The sequence below is a fragment of the Thunnus thynnus genome, chromosome 2, assembly GCF_963924715.1.
Source record: "Thunnus thynnus chromosome 2, fThuThy2.1, whole genome shotgun sequence".
In the NCBI taxonomy this organism is placed as follows: Eukaryota; Metazoa; Chordata; class Actinopteri; order Scombriformes; family Scombridae; genus Thunnus; species Thunnus thynnus.
The window spans coordinates 35,061,754-35,077,492 of record NC_089518.1 but is presented as its reverse complement, the minus strand read 5'-3'; the positions used below and the strand labels follow the sequence as shown (position 1 = coordinate 35,077,492).

At 40.6% G+C, this 15,739-nt stretch overlaps 1 protein-coding gene across 2 annotated transcripts in view; it reads right to left on the bottom strand.

Annotated features, from left to right (window-relative positions):
• Window positions 1-5,687: 5,687 nt before the first annotated feature.
• The window catches only part of rusc2 (RUN and SH3 domain containing 2), a 43,917-nt gene continuing 33,865 nt past the window's right edge, over window positions 5,688-15,739 (bottom strand). The window contains exons 5-13 of one of the 2 annotated variants that reach the window (XM_067572143.1): window positions 14,468-14,683; window positions 14,003-14,179; window positions 12,385-12,461; window positions 11,189-11,363; window positions 10,613-10,718; window positions 10,402-10,448; window positions 9,239-10,271; window positions 8,502-8,672; window positions 5,688-8,406 (exon numbers count right to left, since the gene is read on the bottom strand). In XM_067572143.1, coding sequence (XP_067428244.1) covers window positions 8,199-8,406; window positions 8,502-8,672; window positions 9,239-10,271; window positions 10,402-10,448; window positions 10,613-10,718; window positions 11,189-11,363; window positions 12,385-12,461; window positions 14,003-14,179; window positions 14,468-14,683 — 2,210 coding nt within the window. In that variant the 3' untranslated portion in view covers window positions 5,688-8,198. The remainder of the gene's footprint in view (window positions 8,407-8,501; window positions 8,673-9,238; window positions 10,272-10,401; window positions 10,449-10,612; window positions 10,719-11,188; window positions 11,364-12,384; window positions 12,462-14,002; window positions 14,180-14,467; window positions 14,684-15,739) is intronic. The other variant, XM_067572152.1, reaches the window with a different exon arrangement.

Sequence of the window (15,739 nt, the reverse complement as noted above, 5' to 3'; positions counted from 1 at the left end):
TGTCTGTCTTGTTGTGGTTTTGTCATTAGTGATTGTTGAGGGGAAGAACTTTTTTTTCTTGATTTTCTTCAGGGCTCAAACCTGTAACTTGATGAGCAGACTGACTTCCTTGACCCAATGTTCCCTCTGCCCCAACAGACTTATTTATTCAGGTAATCTTTCTTCTGGGAAGTTGAAACGCTGAGTGCCACTCATTCATCATTTTAATCCTCCTATACATTTCCTGTGTGAATAAAAGATCACATTTCAAACTTTATGCATTTGGCAGAGGCATTTGTTTGCAGAGAGTGTGCAAAAATGAATGTTTAAATTCCCTGTTTATTTAAAATTTCAAGTACACAAGAAAGAGAGACCATGCCAAGAGAGACGTGCCAGCAAAAGAGCAGGGATTATCAAATGGAGGTCATGAGGAAATAATACAACAAAGGTAACAAAGTTCATAATACGATAACAGAATGAGGGATCGTCTGTACATTGTCGCCTCAAGATAACCTGATGTTGGAATGATGCAAGTTCAGAGCTTCACATGCCAGCAGTGCTACTGTAAACATTGCCTCAAGACAAGAGTCCCCTCTAGATGTTGCAAAATGATGGAAACTTGACTTGACTTGTCTTCACTTTTCAGGAATTTAAGGTAGTTTCTGTAGAGTTGTGACACAGATACAATTCAAAGAAAAGGGTGTAGGATGAGGCACGCCTGGACGCATAAAGGATTCATAAAAATACTGTTAATGTCACAGACATTACAGCAATGTAAAACAAATGCAGTCATATCTTTTAAAGAAATATTTCTTGTTTTTTTAAAAAAACAAGTTAAATCAAACTATTTTTCCTAAGAAGCTGCTGCAGTGTCTGGGATCTGGCAACCAACATATTTTCATCTTCCACATTGTCCAGTTTTGAAGTAAAATGAAAATGAAGTTTAAGAAATACACATGAAGCAGCTTAAAATGTATTTAAAACGGAAAAAAAATCCATTAAAATAGGTCAACAGCACTTTTTATGAGTGCATTTCGATTTTCACAGATGAAACTGCAAATTTTTTGGGTTCAGTGAAAACCTTGAAAATCTTCGACTTGTGCGGCATGGCTAAAAACAGATAGCGATGCCAGTCTGTCGGTTCAATACTTTGTTCCATATTGAAATATCTCAACAACTATTGGATGGATTTGACATAAAATTTTGCTACAGATATCCACGGTAACCAGACGATCAATTCTAATTACTGCAGTGATTCCTTGACCTTTCCCTAAGCACCACCAGCAGGTCAAAATTTTCACTTATCCTGTGAAATTTCTCAACATCAACTACATGGGTTGGCACAAAATTTACAGATGTTCAAGGTTCCCAGAGGATGAATCTTACTAGACTAGGCTTAGACTTTGGTGATCCTTTGACTTTTCCTGTAGTGCCAACATGTTGTTCAGATTTTTGACTTTTATTGAAATATGTCAACAACTATTGGATGAATTACCATGGATATTACATGGAGATACATAGGCTTACCCACGGTGCCTTGAAGACAAGTCCTAATGACTTTGGTGAACTCCTGACATTTCCCATAGCTTGTGGAGTTGAGTTTCATCAAATGTTGAATGGATTGCCATGAAATTTGCTACACAGATTAATTTCCTCTTAGGATGGATTGTAATAACTCTAGTGATCCTCTGACTTTTCATCAGTTCAAAATTTCAGACCAAATACCTGCAAAATCTATAACATTCCCATCAGCCTCAGCTGTACTCGGTGTTTAATACTAATTAGCAAATATTAGCATGCTAACATGCTAAACTATGATTGTGAACATGGTACATATTATCCCTGCTAAACATCAGCATGTTAGCAAGCCGACATAAGGGTCAACAAGTACAGCCTCACAGAGCAGATAGCATAGATGTAGACTGTTAGTCTTGTTTAAATACACTACAAGTATGTGGACATCCAAACATGTCCATCATATTTGATTTGAGTTGAACATCTCATTCTAAAACAATGGACCTTAATCTGCTACTAAAACAGTCTGCACTCTTCTGGTTTCAGGCTTTCCACCAGATGTTGTTCACATTCAGCCACAAGAGCATTATTGACATAAAACTGTGATGTTGGGAGATATTCCAGTTCATTCCAAAGGTGTTGGAGGAGGTTGAGGTCAGGGCTCTGTGCAGGCCAGTCCAGTTCTTCCACACCAAACTGGGACTGTAGCAACCCTTACAGTTTAAAGAACAATTTTATTATGAGACACCCTTATCAGAGTGCTTTTTATTGTTTTATACCCATCTTATGTAAATGTTGCTTTGAAGCCTGTTGTTTACTGACCCCGATGAAGACCACAAGCCAAAATGCGTTGGTCTTATAATAATATAGTTATTTTGTAAGTTATTATGAATCCATTATAATTTTACCATCCTGTTTTCCATGCTGTATTTCTGTAATTTGTCTTTCTTGGTCAACATCTATTGCATGTCTGTCCGCCCTGGGATAAGAGATCCCTCCTCTGTTGCTCTTCCTGAGGTTTCTTCCATTTTTTTGTTAAAGTTTTTCTTTTAGGGAGTTTTTTCCTTATTCGAATCGATGGTCTAAGGACAGAGGACGTTGTATTGCTGTACAGATTGTAAAGCACCTTGAGGCAAATTTGTGATTTGTGATATTGGGATATATATAAATACAACTGACTTGACTTGACTTTATACAACAAGTGTTGCTGGAGTTACTTCTTTCCTTCTCTGTGAACTTTGGAAGAAGGTGAAGCAGTGCTGGAAATATTTACACTGCTTTTACACTAAACTGGGACACCATTTTTATAGACCAGGCTTTTTGTGTGTGGGGTTTGTCACAGCCCACACACAGTAAAGGCTTTATTTGGACATTCTTTTTTGCCATATAGTGTGTGTTGAATGATTACATGCTCTGAGGTTGAAAAGGTTCTTGACCATGGGCCAATAACATATAGGCTCAAATATAAACATATGTTTACATATATAAACAGTTGGAATTGGAAAAGTTGGTACTCCAGATAAAACACCAGCTAAATGATGGCTGGTTTCCTGCCAACACTGCAGACAAACTTATCTGATGGCAGCCAAATGTTTGACGAGACTTGGCTGGTGTTCAATTACTCATCTTGCCTTTTGTTAAGAGGCTTTTGTCAATGGAAAGACAATACTTCAGACCTCACCTCGTGAACTCAGATTTACCCTAAACTATCTTTGAAGTTTGAAATAACTTATTTTTTCATTTGATATAAATGGTCAGTGAAATATTCAAATATTTTCTTGTGGCTGTGCCATAAGATGAGATGTTTGTGCGTCATTTTATACAAATTTACTCAAAACTTGAGACTATTTAGTATATTAGGCACTGTTCTGTTCTTATCAGAGTATAAACATTATCCTATTAACGTTGTGTGGGCTTGAGTCATACTTACTGGTATGTCTGGCTGGGTTAATGAGGTCAAGAACTATTATTAAAGGGGAAATTAAATCTTAGAACAATACTAACATGACCACATGCACACTGACACAGTTTTTGGCCACTGGAATCATTCCTCCTGTTCATATTTGCAGTGAGGGTTTAATTATTCTATATATTTATTGCTCTTCAATGTTATTTGAATGTACCAGATGGGACAAAATCTACACGTCAAAGTTCACCTGAAGCTAATATGAGGCTTTTATCTAAATCACCTGAGTATCTGTGAGGTTACACTGTTTTTAGTGCATAATTCCCTCTTTGTGCTGCAGTGTTTCCTTGCTGGTCCATGGCAGAGGCGGTAAAACAAAGAGGGAATTTGGTACTAATAGGAGAGTCATTATATATATAGATAGGAGGAACAATTAAAGCAACCGTACAGCTTTCCATGTGCATACACTATGGCCACGTGTGTATTATATTAGTGCGATATCTTGAACTTAAGGCCAAATATGAGCCTATAAATCTCACAGACGACCTTTCGAGGCAGTTCAGACGGACCAGAGTTTAATACTGTAGAAAGAGACGAGGACTGTCTGTGGAGTACAGACTGAGAGGGAAGTAAATAAAGGAGGAGGAAAGCAGGATTGTTTGAACACTCAAACTGAACTCACATCTGATCCATCTAATTTTAAAACAATAGCACCATCTGGTGGCTGCAGTGCATCATTCTGACTTTAAACCAGTGCACATATTGTCAGTGACAGTAGACCATACAGCTTGTTTTCTTTTATTTATCTGACCTCTGACCTGCAGTAACAAACCTCAGATAATCTGTGAAGAAGTCAAGTTGACGGCTGGTCTGTGAAAGCAGCCTGGATTTGGTGAGAAGATTCAGATTTACTGTATATAAATAATAAAAAAACATACAAGTTTACCCAGAACAAAATCTTTTGAATATCTATTTCAACTATTTCTGCAGCTTAATCCACCTCTGCACTGCCTGGCTGTATGCTGAGTATGTTCCAAACTGTTTAATTGTTGCTAAAATAGAAAATTTCATCTTAATCCTCATGTACAAACCTGTCAACCTCACAATCAGATGCAGCCACATCCTGCTCTTCCTTTGGTTTCCTGGGATAAACGGTTGTCATGTGAGTAATGTTTTGTTTATTGAGATTGAGTATTTGATTGAAAAAACTGAGGATTTCTTCAGATATCTCCAAGGCAAAGTATTGTAGTAAAAGAAATTAAACAAACTGAGGATAGTGAGCCAAAATTGATATTCATTGATGCGCAACAAACATCTCATATCATGAATACACAGTAGAGTACTAAAACTACTCAACTGTCTGTGTCAAACAAAAATAGGAGAAAGAGTCAGGCCCGGTGGAGATTATTACAAAGATATGTCCACCAGCTCGAGACGCTGGTTGTGTTCAGTTGACAGAACATAATATTATATTTTATGACTCCAAAGTTGAAATTTATACAAAATTACAAATACGTCTCAGGGGCAGAATGATGGCTGACCATTTAATTTTTTCATATTGGCAAAAGACTGCTAAAGAAATAATGGAAGCTGATTAATAAACTAATATCACAGGATGAATCTCCTCAAAAATACTTTTGGCTGTGAACAAGAAAACAATCACTTTGTCGCGAGCAAACCGTCCAACAAAGGACAACTAGACTGCAATTATTGTAAATGACCTTCAACTTGTTTTTCATGTTTATTATTTGTGTCTTTATTTTAGATATTAAGGTTGGGGTTTGCTGGTCAGCCTGTATTTACTCACAAATAAACACTTGAGTTGAAGAGATAAACCTTCATTCAGCCGGGATGCTACAACTATCAATGAAATAAACTTTATGGAGAAACCTTAAGATTACTATATGATCAATATGTAAAATACTGGAAACAATGGTCTACATACTGTATATGTGCCTGTAAAATGTAACCAACTACATATGTCATCAAAAGACCCCATTCTTGTTCAAATAGTATGTCTTTTAGCATGAAAATATCAATAAAGTTGCAAAAAAAAGAGAGAGAGAGTGTTTAATTGACTGAGTGACAAAATCTAACATGCTGAACATACAGATGTGCCTCTCTGTGGCTGTTCTGGTAATCAAAGGTGACCTCTATCTCTATTTTTCAGCCTCCTTTCATTTGTGTTTCATGATGTAATGCATCAAAAGGTTTCGGGTGGAGAAGCACTTCAAAAAAAAAGGTGAATTGTGTTGAGGACAAAAAGGACACGGGAGGCACACAGGAGTTTGTGATCACATGAGCACTTTGTTATTTAACATCCATAGTAGTTTGATAATGTCATACGTTACACGTCATATAGCCTGGACACAGAGAGAAGAGCAGTGTCACTGATGCTGAAGGTATTTACAGGCAAGGAGGCAGCCAGGGAGAGAGAGAGAGAGCAGAGAGAAAACAGATCAAAGAGAGAGAGAGAGAGAGAAGGCTGATCTTCTCTATTTCTCTCTTTTTTTTTTATTTCACTCTTAACAAGCGGACCTTGTTGCATTTGAAAGCACACAACATCTCAGCCAAATCGAAACGCCAAATCATACGTGAATCTGTCTTTGCCTCCTCTCAGCCCTGAGCCTCCCCCGTCTCTCTGGTTTAAATCACTACTACGTGTTTTATTACCGCCTGTCCCATGTGAACTCTGAACAGGATGTCAATGAACAGCAAACTGCCTGGAGGACTGAAAATAAACTCATTAAACCTTCCACCGCCACGGGGGCAAACTCGCGTTATGGTCAGCAGGTTGTCGAAACTAAAGCTTATTCTTGCTTCCTGTGTTTAACATAAAAGAAATGCATTAACAAAATCATTAATAACATTCATACATATAACTCTATGGCAGAAATTAATCATTGAAGGATTTAAATATATTTACAGTTCAATGAGAATGAAATATTTTTTTTTTTTTTGTTGAAATTAAATGTTTAAAATAAAATAAAAACTGTACAATAAAACAAAAAAGAAAATTATATATCCTATGTACGTTTTTTTCAAAAACTACACAAGCCTTCATTTATTTAATAAATGTACATTTGAACCTTTTTTATATTGTGTAATATTTGAATTGGGCAAGCTGTTCACACTCAACATCCATCCAGATATCCAGCTTCAGCTCTTTGTCAACTCATTTTGAACCTAAGGCCACATTATACACCTTTTTACACAAAATGTGTTGGGGTTTCCCTTTAAAACATCAAAAAAATATCACCATATTTCTGCACAACACTTCAATCTTTGTAGACATAAATCTGGGGAAAAATGTCGAGTCAGACACGTCGTAGCGTATACAAAATATAATGTCAGGACAAATATTAGGTCAGTAGCCTTGAAGTGTCCAACAATTCCCCCCTTTTTTTTTTCTACAAGTGCTTTAAGGCATAGATAAGATCATTATCTCTCTGTAAATGCAAAACATTTAACTAATTAACAATAATTTTAAGAATTTGCAGGCTGGGGCAAATCAACCCCAACACATTCAAAAAAAAAAAAGACCTCCACAGCGACGCTTTGCTTTCATTGGACATCCTTCCCCGTTTTCTGCCGCCGTCCGTTTTAGACGCTTCCTTCAGCTTTAACGAATTAATCTGGGTCAATAAATAGATATACCTCACCGCATGTGTAAGTCATATATGCATATACAGTATGTACCGATAGTTAACATCCACGTCTGTCGAGTCCTCCCGTAAAGCCGTGAAGCGTTTCTTCGATGAGAGATTGAAGGGGGGGGACCGAGGTGCGTCAGGAACACGGGTGAAACAGCGTTAAAGGGGAAAAACATTTTCGCAAGGTTGCATGCGCTTAAAACAATCCTTCGTCCCCCACCGCTCCCTCCCTCCTCCCGACCTGACCTGACCTGCTGTGGGACGTGTGAGCAGAAAAGAGGAATAAAAAAGGCAATTTGCTTGTCAGTCAGTCCATCCAGCTGTCTCAGCGACCAAAGAAACAGGCATTGATGAAAAGTAAAAATAAGACATTTTGAAGAATGGAAACAGGTTTTTCCTTTTAGGTTCTTTTCACTCTGGTGTTTCTCTACTCTCTAATAATAATAATAATAATAATAACAATATGCTAAATCACACCTAATGCCAGGTGGATCAAGAAGTTAACAATTTAGTTTTTGCGCTTACATAAACCACTTTAAATCTCACTGAAAAGCAAGGATTCACTGGTTTCTACATGAACGAAATGATCAATCGGCACTATGTAAGCAACAGGACATCAAGCCGACCCGTCTTTCGACCGGGAGAGAGAGAGGGGCAAATATAACTGAGCACTGTGTTCAAAGTGTGGCACAGCTAGGTGAATGTATAGACAGTACAGCAAAGTGCAGCTAGGCGTGGTATATATCATACTGGGAAGGGTTACCATCTGTGAGAATTTGTTTGAAGTACAGATGTTATTTTAGATGGGGACAGTCATGTGGAGAGAAGAAGAAGTCTTTGGGTTTTGTTTCTCGTCTGGTCTTTTGGTTTTGTGGATGTATGCATGCATACTTTGTCTGAATGTACCCGTGAAGTAGATGTGAGTTCGTGTTCGAGCCTGCATGCTTCCCTTGCATGTGTCTGTACATCATCTTCATAATCTTCATATTTTCTACAACATGTTTTTTTTTTTTTCTCCCCCAGTACAGTTATCTCACTTACAACAGCAGCCAAACACAGAGTTTGCAGTAGCAGGGATCCCCTCCGTCTTCCAAAGCTGTTCATCTTTTTTTTAATATGATTTCCTCTTGAGGCGGTTTTTTAGCTCAGCACTGGCCCAGCCCGGTGGCATCGTGGCTGTCCTCCATGCTGTTGAGGGTGACGTAGATGATTGGAACCAAGCCCTGGCTGGAGCCGAGGGAGCAGAGCAGCCAGTCAGGATCGGCCTTGCTCAGGACCCGCAGGATGTCGCCCTTGTTGAAGCTCAGCTGACCGGGCTCGGTGGCTATATGGTGACACAATGCTCGTACTTCACTGAGGAATGACAGACGATACGGAGAGAAGGTTAAGAAAGTGAGAAAACTGATTACACTGTATGTCATAAACTAATCAAAAGAGTATTTGCTCACCACAGAGACTGTTGTCTGGCTTCAGTCGGTTGGGCTGACGTCGGCGGAGGTGTACTTTGGGTGTGAGAAGGTGTGGCTGGAAGCTCCGTCTTCTTCACGCTCCCTGCTCCGATAGTCTGAGCTACGAGGTCAAGAACAGACCTATCCAGACCGAGCCAACCCGATGGTGGCCTGAGAGAGAAAAACACAGCAGAGAAAATGTGAAATTCAAGCCCAAAACCAACATTGCATTTGCCTGTCTCTCCAATCTTGGTTGGTTCCCACTGATGCTACTAATAGTTCCATATATAAAAATAGCTGGACACTCTTGTTTTTTTGTTCTGATTGGTTAGCTTCCAGCAGCTGTCCCTGAGCAGACTTCCTGCAGCTTCAGAGGCTACATAAACAAACTTTAATAGCAGAGATTTCACTTGTTTTTCTCGTTCTTTACTTGAAATGGAAACTTCTCAAATACATCTGTACATGTTCGAGCCAAATCACATCTGAAATATGTAAGTGGACAATGTGAACAACCCAAGATTACAGAACAGATGTCCATTTATGGGCATGTACGAACAATCATAACTTGAAATGAAGCGTTCAGAGCAGGATGAAGCCCTGGTTTTTGACTTTCAGGGAGCATTTTTACATACGTTCACCTCAAGTTTTGGAACTTTAGACTATGTTTAACACAGACATTCGACATTACAACAGTATAAAAATAACCAAATATCACAAAAAGCATCTTTCTAACTTACCTTGTCTTTTGAGTTTTTGCCCTCTGTTCAGCTCCCTCCACCCTTGTAGGAGAGCCAACACTAGATCCAAAAAGCCTGCCCCAGCGCAAACCCTGTCCCTGTGAGGGGCTGTCCTCCTGGGCTGCAGCTTGAGTTTCAGTCCCTGTAACCTCCAGAGATTTTGTCACTTTGTCCTGATTGAGAACAGACTCTGGTGGGCTGCCCATCCATGAAGGCCTTCCCCTGGATCCAGCCGACTCGCCGCTGGAGCTACTGCTGCTTTTCCTGCTTCTGTACCCCTCCCCCTCCTGGCTCGACTCTGCCCCTTCCACAACACCCTCTCTGGTAGGTGGTAGTTGGCCCCGTCGTCTCTCTGATGACTTCTTCCTCTTCTCTGTCTTGACGAACTTTGACCCCTCTGTGGATTGGTCGATGTAGACCTGAGAGGACTGCATGAGCTGGTACCACCAGCCGGCCTGTCTCTCTTGCCGCTGACGCCCCTCGTCCACCGGATCCCTCTCTCTTTCCTTCCTCCTGTCCTTCTCTTGTCCATCTTCACTCTCTCCTACGCTCTCTTGTCCTACACCTTTCACTCTCTGCCCACCCATCCCTCTCTCCTTCCAAAGATTGGCAAACCCTACTTCCATCGTTGACGGTCTACTGACAGGTCCGGGTGTGACGCTTTCGGTTGTCGCCCCCTCTTTCCTCAACATCCTCGGCCACGTCCCCTCTCGTCTCAGCCCCGCCCTCTCTTTCTTCACCTCGGCGCTCGAGTCTCTAACCATTTCGCTTACAGTGGTGCTCCATCCTCTCATGAGCTGGAAGGTGGAGCGGGTTGACTGGTCGACACTCTGGCCCGCAGAGCACAGTTGCTCCTTGCGACGGAGATGCTCCTGGCCCTTTTGGAGGAGGTGCGGCTCGAACAGCAGGTCGAGGTCAAAGGGGAGGAGCGACAGCGGCTGCAGCAGGAGGAGGAGCTCCTCGAAGAGAGGCTGGCACGCCCCCTGCGACAGGGGAAGGAAACCCCAGGGGTTGTAGTGCACTGCTATAATGTCTGAAAGAAGAAAACAACAGAGGAAAATAAGAGGAAGTCGTGCTAATATCTATCCGGGTTTCTGCAAAGGGTTAGAGAGTGATACTAATATTTCCAGGCTTAGGAATTAGGAAACACCACCAAGTCTTACCTTCATGTGTGTAGAGGTGATTGAACCAGAATTCCAAAGATTTCAGGCTGAAATGAATCAAATTTTTTCGAGTTATTGGAATAATCCTTGGTTGCAAATCTTAATTATGTTAATATAAACTGTTACTTTTGACTCCCCCTTAATTATTTCCATAATCATTGCTGTAGAGAACATGTGGATGACAAAACAGGATAAAGAGGAAACAACTTACTTGAGCAGGCCGAAGATGAAGGCGTTGAGCCTCATGCTGTGGCTGGTGAGCTCCGAGAACTGGCTCACCTTTGAGAAAAGACTGTGGAGAACACGCGTGGACGGGCCTGACGGAGACAAATATACACTACGTTACCCATAAGCACCTTGACCTAGTTGTCCTCTAATTATAAATTCCTTGTATGTTTGCTGTCACTGACTGCTGACAACAAGAAATCAATCTGCAAATGTGACACTTACAACATACAATCTACCATGTTTTGGCAGATTTTTAAATATAAGGTAATATGGAAAATAAGAGTTGACTCTTTAAAGGTGGATTTTCCAATTAGTGATGTTATTTTAATGCTCTTGAAGCATGACGTCTCACTTCATCTCAGTGTAATGTTACAAAAACTAGTGACATTCAGTCTCTAACTTTTCTAAATCAGGTTCTGAATTAGGTTTGGAAACTAGACATATGTTTTTTTTCAGGGCTCAGCACTTCTGTCAATCAGTGCAGTTAATTGTGGGTAATCCAACTCCTATATTCATGAATCCCAAACCCCCTCTTTTCTCTCCACACCGCCGTTCTCACCCAGCTGTGTGGAGGCCTCCACCAGGCTCCAAGGCTGACAACGCCGTTGTCCGATGATCAGGTCCAGGACGTAGGCTTTCAAACCATCCTGCAGCACCTCATGCAGGGCTGGGCACAGGTACTTCAGGATAAGGTGACCCACATTGGGACTCACCCAGCTGTTGCCCAGTTTAGCCTGGAAGAGTTACACAGAAACATCAACGCACAAGTGAAATAAAAATGAAACGAGTTGCCTTTATCTAAATTGATAAGTAAACTTTTATTTTATTTATGACTGGATAGTCCAAATAAAGAAACAGAAAGTAAATATATAGTCTATTAACTCAGGTTAGCAAACAAATCAGTGAATCATTATTGACTGTACTTGTCTGCCCTTTCGTTCTCAGGATTCTCAGCAAGTAGTTTATCTTATCTCAGCTCTTAGAAAATAAAAAACTTTGTGCCAGAAATTCAGTTTCCTGGTTGAAGCCAATGAAATAAAACAAAAAATGTCACAAGGGACCAATTAAGTTTCTGAAAATAAACACATGTGTTTGTGGTTTGGCGCAACTGATCTACAGTGACGAGAAAAAAACACCACAAACAAACTGAAGGAAATCTGAGACATGAACATGACTGCAGCAAAGCTTCAGCACATATGCACCGAACACCAGAGAGGGAAAATATTTCTCTGAAAATAATATGACGGGTCATGACAATAATATGTTATGACAGGTGTGCTAAATTTGAACCTGTGAACTTGAAGAACCTAAAGATCTTTCCCAGGCTTTAGTAAAACAGTCGGGTGGGGAAAAAAATATTAAACTTGAAGGTTTTATGTTCTTTTAAACTGTTATTTAATCACTTGTTCAAAGGTTATTATAGCTTATAAATTATCATTATCATGTTGGTAATTATCAACAAGTATCAGTCTCAAGAGCCAACCGCTATCATGTAACTGCAGAGGTTTGCAGGTCTGTGCGCGTGTTTTCAGCTAAATCAGCTCTTTCTCCTTCGTCTCTAGAAGGACGGTGTGTTCAGTCTGTCATTCAATCGTCAATTTATGTCAGTTTTATAGATATAGTGCCAAATCACAACAGATGTTATCTCAGGGCAGGTCTAGACTGTACTCTTTGATTTATAGCTACCCGACATTCCCCCATGAGCAAGCACCTGGCAACATCTGTACTCACAGTCACAGTCACAACATCTCCTACCTTCACATCTGGGTCTCGACTGGTGCCAAAGTGCGCCACAATCAGATCCACCGCTGTGTTCACGGCTTTCACCAAACCTGACGGAGCGAATAGAGAGAGAGGGTGGAAAATAGAAAAAAAGAGCTGGTTGATTATCAGTTTTTTTAAGCTACAAGTCACAGTGTCTTTCTTCTTTCTATTAATCCATGATGTTGTTTTCTTCCCTTTCTGCAGGGAGGTGAGAGGCATCGGAGCTAAATTTAGTGTCCATCACTATCAGTGTGGCTGCATGAGTTCTTTGTTTGATTTACTTGGACAGACACTCGACTGTCTGCCATCAGCAAACTCAAAAAAAAACAAAACAAACCCAGATGAACTGATGTTGAAATCTTAACAAGATTACAACACATTTACTAAGATCACAATCCAGTTCCTACTAAGAAAAAAAAAAAATATTTTGGCATCTGACTAGAAGATCTGTCTGTCTGTCAGCGTTCTGCTCGGTGACACTTCAGCAGGGCGGTGAAATGTGAAGGAGACTCTCTTTGTTCGTTACACAACACCGTGCAGCCTCGAGAGGCTTTAAAGCGAGTCAAGTAGGCTTTTCTCAGTGAGAGGTGCTTGATTTAAATACCTTTCAGCGACATAATTTCACTCCCTGTTCTCCATGACAACCGCAGTGTGCTCTGGATCTGTGATTCTCAAAACGCTAATTTAAGATTTTTTTTACTCGGTTCTGTCTGCTGCACGGTGGCGCAGGAGAATTTATTTCACAGAGCTGTAACGGCTCGAGTATTTTATCAAGAAAATGACTCATACGACATAAAAGATAAGAGTACACATGCAGCACAAGCATCATCCTGCTGGAGGCTCCACATGTTAGAGAGTTATGAGTGAAGAACCTTAAATGCAGAGAAACAGAGACAACAACGAACAGATGGAGCTTTTTGAGCAAATAATTGTCTCTTCAGGAAGTAAATCGGGACGTACGACTCCTTCTAGTGACAACAGTGAATGTGACAACACAAAAACACAAAGTCAATTTACTGTGGGATTGTTGAGATGTTGGAAAGAGACATGAAGAGGTGGAGAGAGATTGTAAACTGGCAGAAAGGTTACGTCATTTTGTGTGTTTTCTGTTTGTTTTTTTTTGGTTTTAGTACGTAGCTGCATTGACACGGTTTATCTGTTCTTTTGTAGACCACTCACTCACAACTTTGCCCTAATTTTAACAGTAGTGACAACTTGCTGAATGAACAGATGTTGTAGCTGTCTAGAAGCTGCTGTTTGAGCCACAGTTCATGAGCTGCAGGAAAAGAAAGTACAACCACAGGAGCAGAAAGTTTTGAGGAAGGGACTAAGTCTGGAGCTAGATTCCTGTTTTTAAATGCATATAATAAAGTTATTATGTTCCTGAGGTCCTAAAAAGGTTCCTGGAAAAGTCAAACTGTTGTCAAACTCTCTACAAACACAGCATCAACACTCGCAGACAGCGGTAAATGAGTTTGCACCATTTAGTCGTTTAATGGAGCGTTAAGCAATTAAATATTTCAAGACTTCACACTGGTTCCTACTGTCACTGCACATACAAACACACACACACACACACACACACCTACACACGAGCGCACGGCCTCACCTCTCTTCTGCGTCAGGTCGATGGAGATGTGGGACTGCGTGGAGGAGCAGGAGGAAGAGGAGCTCGAGGCGTCGGGGGACAGGCAGAACTCCTCCGGCGGCTTCTCGGTCAGGGAGAAATAGTCCGGCAGGAAGTCGCTGTAGCTCTGCTGCAGCTGCTTCGCTGATTGGCCCATTGCTGTGACACACACACACACACACACAGACAGACAATCAGATACACACATAAACACATAGCATCGCTTACAAGTAAGAGAAGCCTTTAAGGATCCTTGAGGAGGATATTTGAGGAACCTCTAACATATTTATTCTCCAAGAGAACATTTTTGTCAGATTACATCCATAAATAACACATTCTCTGGACCTTTAACTCCTTAAAAAAGTACTCCGAGAGTATCGAAGTCTACTCTTCAAATATCTTAATAATTCAGCAGCGTGCCACCACAGACGATAAAGCAACGAGCACCATTAAGCCGTCCCAGCGCGTGACCAGAGGGGACCGAAGGGAAATCGAACACGTTGCGTCTGGCGAGGCGTTGTCCCCCGCCCCTTCGAGGTTCCAAGCTACCAGACATGGTGGCAGACGAGGCGGCGGAGTGGCCGCCGGAGACCCTCTCCACCCCAAGAGGGTTTCGACGACGGTACTCCCTCCACTTCAGAGCCTGGGGAGAGAGGTGGTGAGCTGTCGGGGATGGGAGGTGTTAGGTTTACGATGAAAGGGGGGTCGGTGGTCGGGTGTTATGGTTAAAAGATGGATTGTTGAGTAGGTGGATGGATGAAATATATATATGGGGAAGTAGAGGAAGTTGGGTGAGTGGCAAAGAAGCGGTGGAAAAAGTGAGAGGCGAGAACAAAAAAAAAAAAAAAAAAAAAAAATTGGGATGCAGGGAGAGAAGAAGGAAAAAAGAGAAGAGTAAGAATGTAGAAAAGGCTTAGCGTCTTTTAAAGAGAACATCAACATTGAATCAAACTGAACTTAATCAATAAAATATAAGCGAAAGCACCAGACAGCCATCTGTTGTTGCAAAGCACCAACACTGTGAGATGAGGTGTTTTAGTGTTTGGTTGAGTGAATTTAAGTAAAGAATCATCAGAGGACAGAAACCTGCTGCTGCTGCTGCTGCTGCTCTCCAGCAGTCATGTCAGAGCAGGTTTTATACTCATCTTAAAGTAGAAGCTACAACTGAATAATTGAAATTGAATGTAAATCTGTTGAATGCATGTATCAACAAGAGACTGGCAGCTGTTATAGAGATAAAGATGAACAAACGTTACAATAAAAGGAACGAAAAGATGAGCTAAGAAAGTAGTTTAATGTGAATAAACCTTGAAACTCTTGAATACTCGACATTTCTCGTAGTTTTGTCTCGATATTATTTGCGTGAACAGATCGACGATCTGTGTGTAAATGTGTAATCTGTAAATATAAAAACACTTTCCACAAATACAAAAATGCAGAATTTGCAAATGTAAAACAGATCTGCATTTGTGAATATCTTTCTAACATTTACAACTTTCAAAACAGGCAATTCTACGCTTGTGGATTTGCATTTACTTGTATCACTCGACCATTTTCAGATATCACGTGATCACCTGCTGACCACTTCACACCCATCCAAATAGTAAGTGAAAAAAAAAGGTAAGTAAAATAAATGACACTTTGCAGGTTGGATGGGTTTGAATTCTGGTCATATTTATTTATTAATTAATGTATAAAATCCTTCAGCCTGATTCTCCA